Source organism: Macaca mulatta, chromosome 9 (genome assembly GCF_049350105.2).
Source record: "Macaca mulatta isolate MMU2019108-1 chromosome 9, T2T-MMU8v2.0, whole genome shotgun sequence".
Lineage (NCBI taxonomy): Eukaryota > Metazoa > Chordata > Mammalia > Primates > Cercopithecidae > Macaca > Macaca mulatta.
Genome location: NC_133414.1, coordinates 7,597,507 through 7,610,559, shown reverse-complemented (window position 1 = coordinate 7,610,559; position 13,053 = coordinate 7,597,507). Strand labels below are relative to the sequence as shown.

General features: G+C 44.7%; 1 protein-coding gene and 1 long non-coding RNA gene across 3 annotated transcripts in view; one reads left to right on the top strand and one right to left on the bottom strand.

The window, feature by feature from the left end:
• IL2RA (interleukin 2 receptor subunit alpha) overlaps positions 1–13,053 on the top strand; it is a 51,643-nt gene that overhangs the window by 30,704 nt on the left and 7,886 nt on the right. Inside the window, 4 exon segments of one of the 2 annotated variants that reach the window (NM_001032917.2) lie at positions 6,659–6,850; positions 8,301–8,411; positions 10,956–11,171; positions 12,714–12,785. In NM_001032917.2, the coding sequence (NP_001028089.1) occupies positions 6,659–6,850; positions 8,301–8,411; positions 10,956–11,171; positions 12,714–12,785 (591 nt within the window). 2 annotated transcript variants of the gene reach the window in all.
• Positions 9,643–12,720, bottom strand: LOC144331065 (uncharacterized). The gene is made up of 2 exons (XR_013397910.1): positions 12,124–12,720; positions 9,643–11,306 (listed from the first exon to the last, which is right to left on the bottom strand). It is a non-coding gene; the product is annotated as an uncharacterized LOC144331065 (long non-coding RNA).

The following is a 13,053-nucleotide window of genomic DNA, read 5'->3' as shown; positions in this document are numbered from 1 at the left end:
ATTACTTACACTGCCACCAGTAATGTAAGAGAGTTCCGGTAGCTCTACTTCCTCTCCAGTGTTTGGTTTATCAGTCTTTTATCAATTTCCTCCATTTCCCTAATGGGCTATCTCATCATGGTTTTCGATTTGCATTTTATTGATACCCGATATTAAGCACACTTTCAAGTGTTTATTGATAATCATATATCTTCTTTGGGGAGGTGGCTGTTCAAGTCTTTGCCCATTTATTGGGCTGTTTGCCTTTTACTATTGCTTTGTTGTTCTTTATATATTCTGGACACAAATGTTTGTGACAAATAAATATATTGCAAATATTTTCTCTCAGTCTTTTTCATTTTCTTAATGTCTCTGAATGAGTAGACATTTTCCATTTTTTTCATTTATAGTTAGTGCTTTTGCATCCTCTATAAGCAATCTTTGCCTATCTCCAACCTGCAAAGTCATTTGCCTTTATTTTCTTCTAAAATCTTTGTAGTTTTGCCTTTTATGATTACATCTATAAGATATAGACCTAGTATGTAGATCTTTATCTTTATACAAATAATACAATTAATTCTTGCATAAGAGGTGAGGTTTTTTTCTCATACATTTATCCATTTGTTCCAGAAGCATTTGTTGAAAAGATTCTTCCTTTCTCATTGAACTTCCTTGGCACATTTATTTGTTTAAAAAAAAAATCAGTTGAACAAACATGAGTGAGTCCATTTCAGGACTTTCTGCTCTGTTTCATTACTGTTTGTCTTTATGCCAATACTATGCTGCCTTGATTTCCATAGTTTTATAGAAAGCCTGAATATCAGATGTCATGAATCCTCTAAATGTGTACATCTTTATGATTGTCTTAGATATTCTAGGTCTTTTGCGTTTCTAAGGAGGTTTAGAAATAACTTCCGAATTTCTACTAAATATTGTGTTGGATTTTTAAACTGCAGTTGCCTTGAATTAATTGATCAATTTAAGGTGAATAGATTTTTTAAATGAATGTTCCAATCTATAAAGATTGTATATTTTTCCATTTGCTTCTTTTAAAATATGTCTCAGCAATATTTCAGAGTTTTCAGTTTAGTGGTATTACAAGTTTTTGGTAGACTTATTTATAAACATTTTATGTTTTTTTATGTAATTGTAAATACAATTGTTTTTAATTTTTAATTTTCTAATTGGTTGTGTCAGTATATAGAACTACAAGTGATTTTATATATATATATATACTGAAATTGCTAACTTGCTAAATTCTAGTAGTCATTTTGCAGATTCCTCAGTAATTTTATGTAAACAATCATGTTATCTGAGAATAATGTTCCTTATCTTGGAATCTACTTCCTGATATTAATATAACCACACCAGCTTCCTTATGCTTACCTTTGTAGATTATGTCTCTTTCTATCCTTTTTTCTCAAACCATCATTTTTATTGTATTTAAAGTGTGTTCTCTTGAAGACAGCATATAATTGGGCCCTGCTGTTTAATCCAGTCTGAAAGTTTCTGTCTTTTAATGTATGGATTTTTGTCCGTTTATATTTAATGTAATTACTGATAGGACTGGCTTTAAGTTCACCTTCTTGCTATCTGTTTCTTAGTTGTTCCCTTTCTGTTTTTATTACTCTATTCTTCCTTTTCTCTCTTCAGTTTGGCTCACCAAATATTCTTTTTAGCTACACTCTTTGTGGTATTATTTGGTGGTTTCTCTAGGCTATTCAGTATGCATCCTTAGCTTATCACAATCTACTTACTTAATATTGTACCATTTTCTATATGATATAAAAACCTAAAACAGTACAATTCCATTCTTCCTAACTTTTATACTAGAACTGCATGTTCAACAGAACCCACCATACCATATTATTATTTTTGTTTTAAACAGTTGTCTTTCAAAGATGTTAAAAACAAAAAGTGGTCTTTTCACTTATCTAAATATTTATCAGTGTTCTTTATTACTTCATGTAGATTTATGTTGCTAGCTAGTATAATTTCTCTGTTGCTTGAAAATTTTTCTTTAGCATAATGCAAATGTGCCATAATAAATTCTCTAAGCTTTCTTTTATCTAAAAATATACTAAGTTCACCCTCGTTTTTGGAGGATATTGTCTCTAGGTAGATTTCAAGGCTGATGGGGTTTTTTCTTTTAAAACTTTGCATATGTTGTGCCATTGTTTTCTGGCTTCCATTGTTTCTATTGAGAAGTCAGCTGTTATTCATCATTGTTCCCCTGTAGGTATGTGTCCTTTTCCTCTCACCGCTTTTAAGATGTTCTCATTATCTTTGGTTTTCAGCAGTTTACCTGTGATGTATCTAGATGTGCTCTTTGGTTTTCAGCAGTGTAGCTGTGATGTACCTAGATGTGCTCTTCTTTATCCGTATCCTGCTTGGTGCAGTGAACATCTGGATCTGTAAATCCATATCTGTCATCAAATTTCAAACATTTTTGGCCATTATTTCTTTATATATTTTTTCTGCTCCATTCTTTCTCTCCTCTCTCCTTGGGATTCAATGAAATGTAGGTTAGGCTATTTGATATTGTCTCACAGGATGCCAAAGGTCTATTCTATTTCAAATTTCTTCTGTTCATCAGTTTGGATAATTTCTATTGATTTGCCTTCAAGCCCTGGCTAGGCTCATTTCAGATACTGTAACTTTTAGTTTTATTTTCTTATTTTTAAAAATATTGGTTGGCCATGGTGGCTCACACCTGTAATCCCAGCACTTTGGGAGGCCGAGGCAGGTTGATCACCTGAGGTCAGGAATTCGAGACCAGCCTGGTCAACATGGTGAAACCCTGTCTCTACTAAAAATACAAAAATTAGCCAGGCATGGTGCCATGCACCTGTAATCTTAGCTACTTGGGAGGCTGAGGCAGGAGAATCACTTGAACCTGGGAGGCAGAGGTTTCAGTGAGCCAAGATTACACCACTGCACTCCAGCCTGGGCAACAGAGGAAGACTCCATTTCAAAAGAAAAACTTACTAGTTTTCATTTATCTACTGAGATATCCTATTGTTACACTCATTACAACCATTTTTTCTTTAAATTAGCAGTTGGCAATTTTTTTCTGAAAGGGTCAGAGAGTAAATATTTTAGGCTACCTGGCCATGTTACTCCACTGCAACTACTCAACTCTGCCATTATAGCAGAAAAGCAGCCATAGACAAAATGTAAATAAATGGGTGTGTCTTTCTTCCAATAAAACTTTATTTATAAAAATAAACCACTGACCATGGTGGCTCACTCCTGTAATCCTAGCACTTTGGGAGGCCGAGGCAGGTGAATCACCTGAGGTCAGGAGTTCAAGACCAGCCTGGCCAACGTGGTGAAACCTCATGTCTACTAAAAACACAAAAATTAGCCGGACATGTTGGCGCATGCCTGTAATCCCAGCTACTTGGGAGGCTGAGGTAGGAGAATCGCTTGAACCCAGGGGGCAGAGGTTGCAGTGAGCCAAGATTGCACCATTGCACTCCAGCCTGGGCAACAAGAGCAAAACTCTGTCTCAAAAATAAATAAATAAATAAATGGCAGCAAATCTGCAGGTCGTAGTTTACTGACCTCTGCTTTAAGACATTGAGCATACTTATTACGACTGTTTTAAACTCCTTTTGTGCTAATTCCAAAATCTGGGTCAATTTAGGGGTCTGATTTTTTTTTTTTTTTTTTTGACAGACTCTCACTCGCTCTGTAACCCAGGCTGGGGTGCTTGGCTCACTGCAACCTCCACCTCCCAGGCTCCAGCAATTCTCCTGCCTCAGCCTCCTGAGGACCTGGGACTACAGGCATGCGCCGCCACACTCGGCTGATTTTTTGTATTTTTAGTAGAGATGGGGTTTCACCATGTTGGCCAGACTGGTCTCTAACTCCTGACCTCAGGTGATCTGCCTGCCTTGTCCCCGCAAAGTGCTGGGATTACAGGCATGAGCCACTGCACCCAGTCAATCTTACGAGTCTGTTTCTATTGAGCACTTTTTTGAGTAGGTCAAGTAGGTCACATTTTCCTGTTTCTTCACATGTCTAGATTTTCTTTTAACTTGCTGGATATTATGAACTATACATTATAAAGGGTCTGGATTATCTTGTGGTCCTTTAAAAGGTAATGCATTTTGCTCTGATAGGCAGGTAAATGACTAGCACATCCTCTTGTCTATTAGGCTTGGTTTTAATCTTTGTAAGGGCGGGTCTATTTCGGTTTTGAAATTCATCCTAGGGGTGTCTCTTTCTCTAGAGCAGGATTGGAAAACTACAACCCACAGCTCAGACACCTGTTTTTATAAATAAAACTTAGTATAACTATTCTTCTCTTAGCCCTCACAATGGGTGATCAGGGCTAAGTCTCTCTAAGTTCTGCCCTGTTCAGGTTCAGACCAGCTCTTGGCTAAGAACCTGGGGTGGACCCCTATACATACTTTTTGAGCACCCTTCATGTAGTGCCCTCTCCAGAGCCCCACCCCACAAATCCCAGTCATGTCACGTCAATGAGCCCACCACTCTGCTTGGGCTCCACTTGGGTGCTGCCTGGGAGGAAAGCACCCCAAGAAGGAAGCCAGGGCAACCGTGGGCGCCTCTCGTGTGTTTCCCTCCTCCCAAATCATGTAGCCCTGAGCTGCCTGTTGTTCAGCACCTGAAAGCACTTGCTGCATACATTTGGGCTGGTTTCACAGCTGTTTCAGCAGAAACGTAAGTTTTGGTCCCAGTTACTCTGTGATGGCTGGAAGCAGAAGTCTTCACTGGTTTTTCTGATTATTATCCATGTCTGGCTTTAGCAACAGATTTATCTTCTGATACGTGAAATATTGGTTGGTGTTGATCTATAATAAGTGCCAACAAATGGTACCAGTGATATGAGAAGTACAGAGAGACAATCTTTTGCGGGAGTTAAAGGTTAAAGTAAACGTCAGTCCAGTCTCTATCTGAATTACCATTCTCTTTTTCTGGACAGTGAAAAAAAGGAAAGGAACAGAACTACCATCTATTCCACCTCTGTTATTTTCTGGGCTTTCATCAAGTTACCTTATTATATTATTTGCTGTAATCATTAAATCAATAAAATAATTATTATTACACCACAAAACTGAGCCTTAGAGAAGTAAAACAATAAAACTATGTAGCTTGTAAACTGCTGGAGCTAGAAGTTAGAAACCCATCTTTCTCCCTTCCCACCATGCTGCTGCTCTTGCCTTATCATGAGATTACCAGAATTTAGTGAGCACTTACGTTGCCTGTTCCTGTTCCACCGTAATTTCTAGCCCATGGAGCCCATTTAAATTGCTTTTGCTTAGTCCCTTGTTGGTTAGAGATGGGCCAAGCTGTCTGATTTCTCCCTACCTTTGGTTCCTTTTGTTTTGTTTTGTTTTCTTTTTGGAGACAGAGTCTCGCTGTGTCACCTAGGCTGGAGTGCAGTGGCGTGATCTCGACTCACTGCAACCTCCGCCTCCCGGGTTCAAGCGATTCTCCTGCCTCAGCCTCTCAGCCTCCCGAGTAAGTGGGACCACAGGCACATGCCACCACACCTGGCTAATTGTTTTGTATTTTTAGTAGAGACTGTGGTTTTCACCAGGCTGGCCAGGCTGGTTTCGAACTGCCGATCTCATGTGATCTACCCTTGGCCTCCTAAAGTGCTGGGATTACAGGCATGAGCCACTGCGCCCAGCCTTGCTACCTTCAGTTCTTAGGGGTGTCAGGAGAGTCCTGAGTCATTGGATGGGGATGGTCTTCTAGATGACAAGATGCTGGGCAGAAACTAAGTGCATAGAGAAGCTTCACTCAACCTGAACGACTAATACACAACCGGCCAACCCACAGCCATGAGTACAGCCAGCAGCCCTGATCAGCCTCCATGCGGGCTTCCATCGATGGAGAGGCCACAGACTTCTGCTTTCCTGCCTCTTCCTGTCCCTGTCATCTCCCCGTCCACTTCCTTTATCCAGCATGTGATATTTCCCCCCAAAATCTAATCTCTTAAAGCAGAGAAACTGTTGCAAAGTAGGCAATGGAATTATTTTTCTGATTAGACCTGTGCCACTTTTCCTTGTAACAGTTTAATGTTTGACCACTGCTTCTGGTGTCTTTAGTGAGATTCCAGGGTCCATTTTTCAGACTGAGGGAGGGTAAGGTCTTCATAATATAAGAAGGTATTTGGTGAACTCAGAGGTGAGCAGGTGGGTGAGAAACACACATTTCCTATTTGCCAGACATTGAGTGAAGTTCTTTCTGTATATTTCTCAAAAAATGGCACAGAGTCATTAATTATAGAAAGTCTAACAATTTGTATATCCTGAAAAGTATTTTGCACAGACACATTTTGCCCCTCAATTAAATGTACGTAACTTTGCTCCTTCCTTTCTTCACTTTCCTTGGCCCTCCTCTCTCCGTACTTGCTTGACATGAGGCATATTCAGAATAAAACCTCATTAATTTCTACTCATCTAGTTTGAAATACATTGTGCTTTGGAGAGGAGCTTGGTCGTAGCTAACTTTTGAGCCAGCTCTGATTCAAAGGTTTCTGAAGAACAATGGTAGCAGCCTTAGTTCCTTTCTCACAAAAAATGGGGCATACCATCTTTTAAATAAAGTGAAGAAATATGTGATGAAAGTTATTATAGGATTAAATATGTGAGTACTTGCTCGAGGCCTCTTGAGCTCCTAATAGTCTTCTTTTGCTTTGCAGAGCTCTGTGACGATGACCCGCCAAAAATCACACATGCCACATTCAAAGCCGTGGCCTACAAGGAAGGAACCATGTTGAACTGTGAATGCAAGAGAGGTTTCCGCAGAATAAAAAGCGGGTCACCCTATATGCTCTGTACAGGAAACTCTAGCCACTCGTCCTGGGACAACCAATGTCAATGCACAAGCTCTGGTAAGTGTCCCTTCTGTGACTACCGAGAAAAAGAGAACTGCAGCAGAGTGAGACAAAGCCCAGCTTTGGTTCACTCAGCCCTATAGACACAAATGGGCCAGTCCAGTCTACAGGATAACTAATTTTAGTGGTTCCTGAAATAGTCATTCACTAAACACAATTTTTTTTTTTGAGACAGAGTCTCACTCTGTTGCCCAGGCTGGAGTGCAATGGCGCGCAATCTTGGCTCACTGCAACTTCTGCCTCCCAGGTTCAAGTGATTCTCCTGCCTCAGCCTCCTGAGTAGCTGGGATTACAGGCTCCCAAAAGCACGCCTGGCTAATTTTTGCATTTTTAACAGAGATGGGATTTCACCATGTTGGCCAGGCTTGTCTAGAACTCCTGACCTCAAGTAATTCGTTCGCCTCAGCCTCCCAAAGTGCTGGGATTACAGGCATGAGTTACCGTGCCCGGCCACACAATTCTATTTTTATTTTTGAGACAGTCTCACTCTGTCACCCAGGCTGGAGTGCAGTGGTGCAATCTCAGCTCACTGCAACCTCCACCTCCTGAGTTCAAGTGATTCCTGTGCCTCAGCTGCCCAAGTACCTGGGAGTACAGGTGTGCACCACCATGCCTGGCTAATTTTTTTATTTTTAGCAAAGATAGGGTTTCACCATGTTGGCCAGGCTGGTCTCAAACTCCTGGCCTCAAGTGATTCTCCTGCCTGGGCCTTACAGGCTCACACCACCATGCCTGGCTAATATTTTGTATTTCTTGTTAGCGATGGGGTTTCCCCATGTTGTCCAGGCTGGCCTTAAACTCCTGGGCTCAAGCAATCCTCCTGCCTCAGCCTCCCAAAGTGCTGGGATTATAGGTGTGAGCCACCACGCCTGACCTAGACACCCTCTTTTATCCTGAGCCAGAATTCTGATCACCCCCCTCATTGGGGCACTCAGACTCAACTCCTTTGCCAAATTCTTCACAATAGACAGGACTGTTCTAGAAGTTTCTTTGTCATTTTGTTAAGATGGTGTCTCTAACTTTAAGCATTCTGAGCAGTCTTAGGGAGCAAAGGATCAGTGCGTTGTGGAGTGAGACCACTTCTGCTGCCGTCAAACAACTCAAAAACAATTGATAGCAAGCAAGGAGTCCCTTTTGGTGAGACACACACACATACACACATAACATACATGACATACACAGACACGCATACACACGTTCAAATACATGTCGTGGGCATTGCCATATGCACATGAATACCCAGAGGCCGGTGCTGGGAGGTGTGCGAGCAGGCCCCACCCGAGGGAGGGCGTGCTCTGGTTTCATCTTTGTAAGCTCAGCAGCCAGACACCGCCAGACACATCGTGGGCACTGGACAAGTGTGCTTCTCAAGTGAATGAATACATGAACGGTGTTTTCTATTAAGTATTTGTGGAATTATCTGCATCATTCCATCTATATTTTTTAGCTGCTCGGAACACAACAAAACAAGTGACACCTCAACCTGAAGAACAGAAAGAAAGAAAAACCACAGAAATGCAAAGTCAAATGCAGCTGGCGGACCAAGTGAGCCTTCCAGGTGAGAGATGAATCTGCCCTCCAGCTAACTCCTGAGAGCCCACCCTTCTCTTGCAGGCGGATGATGTGTATCCAAGGGAAGAAAGTTTGCCCTGCCTTCTGTAAACACATGCATGTTGCTCCCTCCTCCCAGGACATCATTGCAGACAAGAGCTAGTGCAGAGCTGCCCAAAGGCTGTTTGCTCAGCAACTCGAGCCAATCTGACGGCAGCCAATCCAGGTCTGGGCTCACTCCCTGGTTTGGTAACTGGCCAAATAGAATTCAACCCAAATTCAACTCAACTTACAATCATCTGTTGGGTCTGTGTGCCAGGCCCTGCTGACAGGAGACACAAACAAGAGTGTGACAACGATCCCCGCCCTCCAGGAAACGCTCTGCGTCTTCCCCTTAAGCACAAAAGAACGCACCACAAAAAAATTATTCACTTCCCCATATTTCTTGCAGGGTAAGGTTGTAAAATGGACATGCCACACTTGTGAGTCTCAAAAGTTTCAGACGCATGTGTCCTGGCCAGCAGTCTGTGCATGAGTGAGCACTGCGGCTGTTCCTTGCCTGCCCTCAGCTTTCCCATGACTGAATGGTGGTTCACTCATGGTGTCAAGAAAATGGGCCAGGCGCAGTGGCTTATGCCCGTAATGCCAGCACTGTGGGAGTCTGAGGCGGGCAGATCACTTGAGGTCACAAGTTCAAGACCAGCCTGGCCAACATGGTAAAACCCTGTCTCTACAATCATACAAACATTGGCCGGGCATGGTGGAGGGCGCCTGTAGTCCCAGTTACTCAGGAGGCCAAGGCACGAGAATTGCTTGAAATCAGGAGGCGGAGGTCACAGTGAGCGGAGATTGCACCACTGCACTCCAGCCTGGGTGACAGAGGAAGACTCTGTCCCCCCTCAAAAAACAAAACAAAAAAGAAAAAAGAAAAACAGAACCTGCTAGGAAGAATTGAGCTTTCTAAGGTCAGGGGCTGACCTTAGGAGACTTCAGAGCCCTTTGCTAATTTTACAGCCTTACAAAGAACTGTATCAGGCACCATTCCCATTTGAGCCTGGCAATACGATGAGTCAGGACCAGGAAGGGTTACTTCAATTTACTGAAGAAACTGAGATGCAGAAAAGATCAAAAGATTTGGCTAAGCTCACATAGTAGGGCTGGAATCAGACCTCAGGTCTCCCCGATTAGATGAGGAAACTTTCTCCTGATTACTTATTTTAAAAGAGTTTGAGTTTATAGCTTCCATTATTTTATTTTTTTAAACAGACTAATCTAAGGGCACAGTTGCAACACGATGTTCTTACTCCTTCCCCCTCCGACTTTGTCCTGGACTGGTGTTTCCAAGCACATTTGTTTGTTTTGTTCTTCTTCCCCCATATCACCCTGCACAGTTATTGGAAAGCTTCAAAGAGGCCAGTGCTTAGTGTCCTTTCTCCAAGGCTGGCTCTGCCTGAGGGATGTTTCAAAGATTGTCTCAGTTTGGGTGTTTTCATTGGAAAGAAGCAAATCCAATTCCAACATGTTCAGACAGTTATGATTTGTATTGGTTGTCAAATAACCTTTTATCCTGAGACAAAAACACAAGTTCAGTCGTGATGTTCAACGTGCCACACGACAGGAGCCAGCCTGGGACAGGACCACCCAGCTTTCTGCTGAGCCAGAGGCTCTGTAGGACATTTACAGAGGCTCTGTTGGGTATGCAGGGTTGGGGAGAGTCTGGAAGTTCAGAGCACGTGTGCAGTTTCACAGGCTAAGGTTAGAGGGCACATACAATTCCATATGTCCAGGTTGGGGGCTGTGGGTGGGGAATTCAGAGATTTAATCAGAATAAGACATGGTCTCAGGCCGCAGGTCAGTCAGACCTGGGATGTAGTTGGGTGAGTGGAAAGTTCTGGGAATGGGAAATTTTGAGAAGCCTTGAAAGGGCACATGTGTGTCAAGCTTCAGTGTGGCTTGATCAGAGATGGTGCTCCATTTCTCTGAGGTTCCCTCAGCCCGTCCCTCCTCCTGGCTTTGGGTTGCCCCCAGTCCTTCCGCCATCATCCCAAGATGTCCACCGGCCGCCCCCAAGAATGTGCTTCCTCACTTGTCCAGCAGAAATCCAAGGTGGTCTTCATGCTCCATTGGCCCAAATAGGCTTGAGCCTGCCCTTGTGTCTCAGCGGAGACTGACCCGCCCACTCCTGTCCACTGTCAACCCCTGCACTGTCTTCCAAGAGCTGGCTGTGGTGTTCCTCTCTCGGGGCAGCACCAACCGGAATAAATCGCTCATTCCTCTGTGTCCCCATCGCCAGCGTCTGCTATCCTTCACATGCCTTTCTTACACAATCCACTGTCCGCCCCTTGCAGGAGTGACAGGGTCTTCATGCCTTCCTACGGGGCCTAGCGAACTTGCCCACGCTCAGATGTTCTCAACATATATTGGTTGAATGAAAGGATGAGCAAGCAGTCAAAAGAGTAAGAACCAAGGTCCAGTCCCTAGCAAGAGGCAACCTGGACTCACTCGCAGTGCTGTCCCCAACTGCCTTCAGAGCATTCCTTCCATCTTCCAGGTCACTGCAGGGAACCTCCACCGTGGGAAAATGAAGCCACAGAAAGAATTTATCATTTCGTGGTGGGGCAGACGGTTTACTACCAGTGCGTCCAGGGATACAGGGCTCTACACAGAGGTCCTGCTGAGAGCGTCTGCAAAATGACCCACGGGAAGACAAGATGGACCCAGCCCCAGCTCATATGCACAGGTGAAACGGAGCCCAGTCAGTTTCCAGGTATGGTGGCTCCCTTCTGGGATCCACAGTGTTGCTTTTCTCCATCAGGCTGACCAGGGCGGAATCCCTGACCTCTCCTGCTGTGTGTCCTTAGACAAGCCCCTTGATCTCCCTGGGCTTCCCTTTTTTCTCATTCTGAAAAAAAAATTTTTTTTTAAATAGACCAGATGGACTCCAAGGGCTTCTTCAATGAAGGTTCCCCTGTGCCCTGAGTGGGGAGAAAGGTTGGAGACAGAAGAGAAGGAAAGCTCTCTCCTAAGCACCCTAGATGCTGCCTCATAGTTGGTCCTGAGTCCACTACTTCTCTAAGCCACCGAGGCCTCCTCTGGCTCCAAGGGCAAGTCCAGTTTCCCACTCACGCATTTTTCCTCTTACTGGTGATCGTGCAAATGCATGATTTGAACAATACTCTGCAGTCAGCATGCTCCTTGCCCATGTGCCATTCCCCAGCGGAGCTTGGATAAATCAACACAAAATGTGCAGTGTCGGGACTTACTCAGTGCACATGCACACACACACATGCATGCAAACGCTCAGCCCACCGATGTTGAGGTCTCCTGCTATCTTCCTTCTGAAATCTTATTAGTATCGCGACAATCAAAAGTGACTTACATGCAGGCTGGGCGCGGTGGCTCATGCTTGTAATCCCAGCACTTTGGGAGGCCAAGGCGGGCAGATCATTTTAGGTTGGGAGTTCGAGACCAGCCTGGCCAACATGGTGAAACCCCATCTCTACTAAAAATATAAAAATTATCTGGGTGTGGTGGTGGGCACCTGTAATCCCAGCTACTTAGGAGGCTGAGGCAGGAGAATTACTTGAACCCAGAGGGTGGAGGTTGCAGTGAGCTGAGATCACATCACTCCACTCCAGCCTGGGGCAACAGCAAGACTCTGTCTCAAAAACAAACAAACAAACAAACAAACAAACAAACAAACAAAAAAAGCGACTTACATTCAACCACAAGTATTCCTGGTTTTCTTGCTCACTGCACTTCTCATACTCCATGTCCTTCTCTTGGGTTCCCTGGGGAGGCTGTTTTGTTCCCGTAGCAACCTCGCTGGGCCACCCTGACAGCCAGGGAATGCCTGCCGCTTCCTTGGAAGAGGGTGAGAGGCAGGGCAGAGCCAGGACTGCTACCCCTCAGGAGGACTGGAGAACCTGGCACAGAAGCAGCTGTCCCTTAGTGCATCTCTGCTCCATCCAAAGGTTCAGTGACATTTGTATTATTATGACCTGTTTCCAAGTCACAGATGGAAACCCGGACTGAGTAGGGAGGCTGGGGAGAAACCATTGCTCAGAGATCTGGGGACAGCCAGGGTCAGAGTTAGAATTCAGCCTCGTCTGCTCTGCTGAGGCCACTTCACAGCTTCCCAGTGCCCCTGGTGTGGAACCATGTGGGGTGGCATCCCCAGAGAAGTGCCCACACCAGGATTCATGCCTCCTCAGGATATCTGGGGCCGGCTGCCCAGGGCAGGCGGGGTGGGAGTGAGGCCCTGACTCCTGTCTTTAGCTCCACCAGCATCACTCACTCTCTCCCCCAGGTGAAGAGGAGCCTCAGGCAAGCCCCGACGGCCTTCCTGAGAGTGAGACTTCCCGCTTCGTCACAACAACAGGTGCGGGAGAAGACAGACGCTGGACCCCAGAGGCCTAGTCCAAAAGAGCAGGGGTGGCCAGGAGCCAGGCTCAGAGAGATGGGCAGAGGTGACCTGTAGGGGAGACGCCCACATCAGCCTCCTCTCCCTCTCAGCAGGGAAAGGGCCTCAGCGACCTGCAGGCCCCAAAGCAAGTGTCAGAAAGAGGGAACCCAGGACCAGGACCAAGCACGGTCCCCAGGCAGAGATGGAACTCCTGTCCTCACCACCACCACGTGTCTCCTACCAG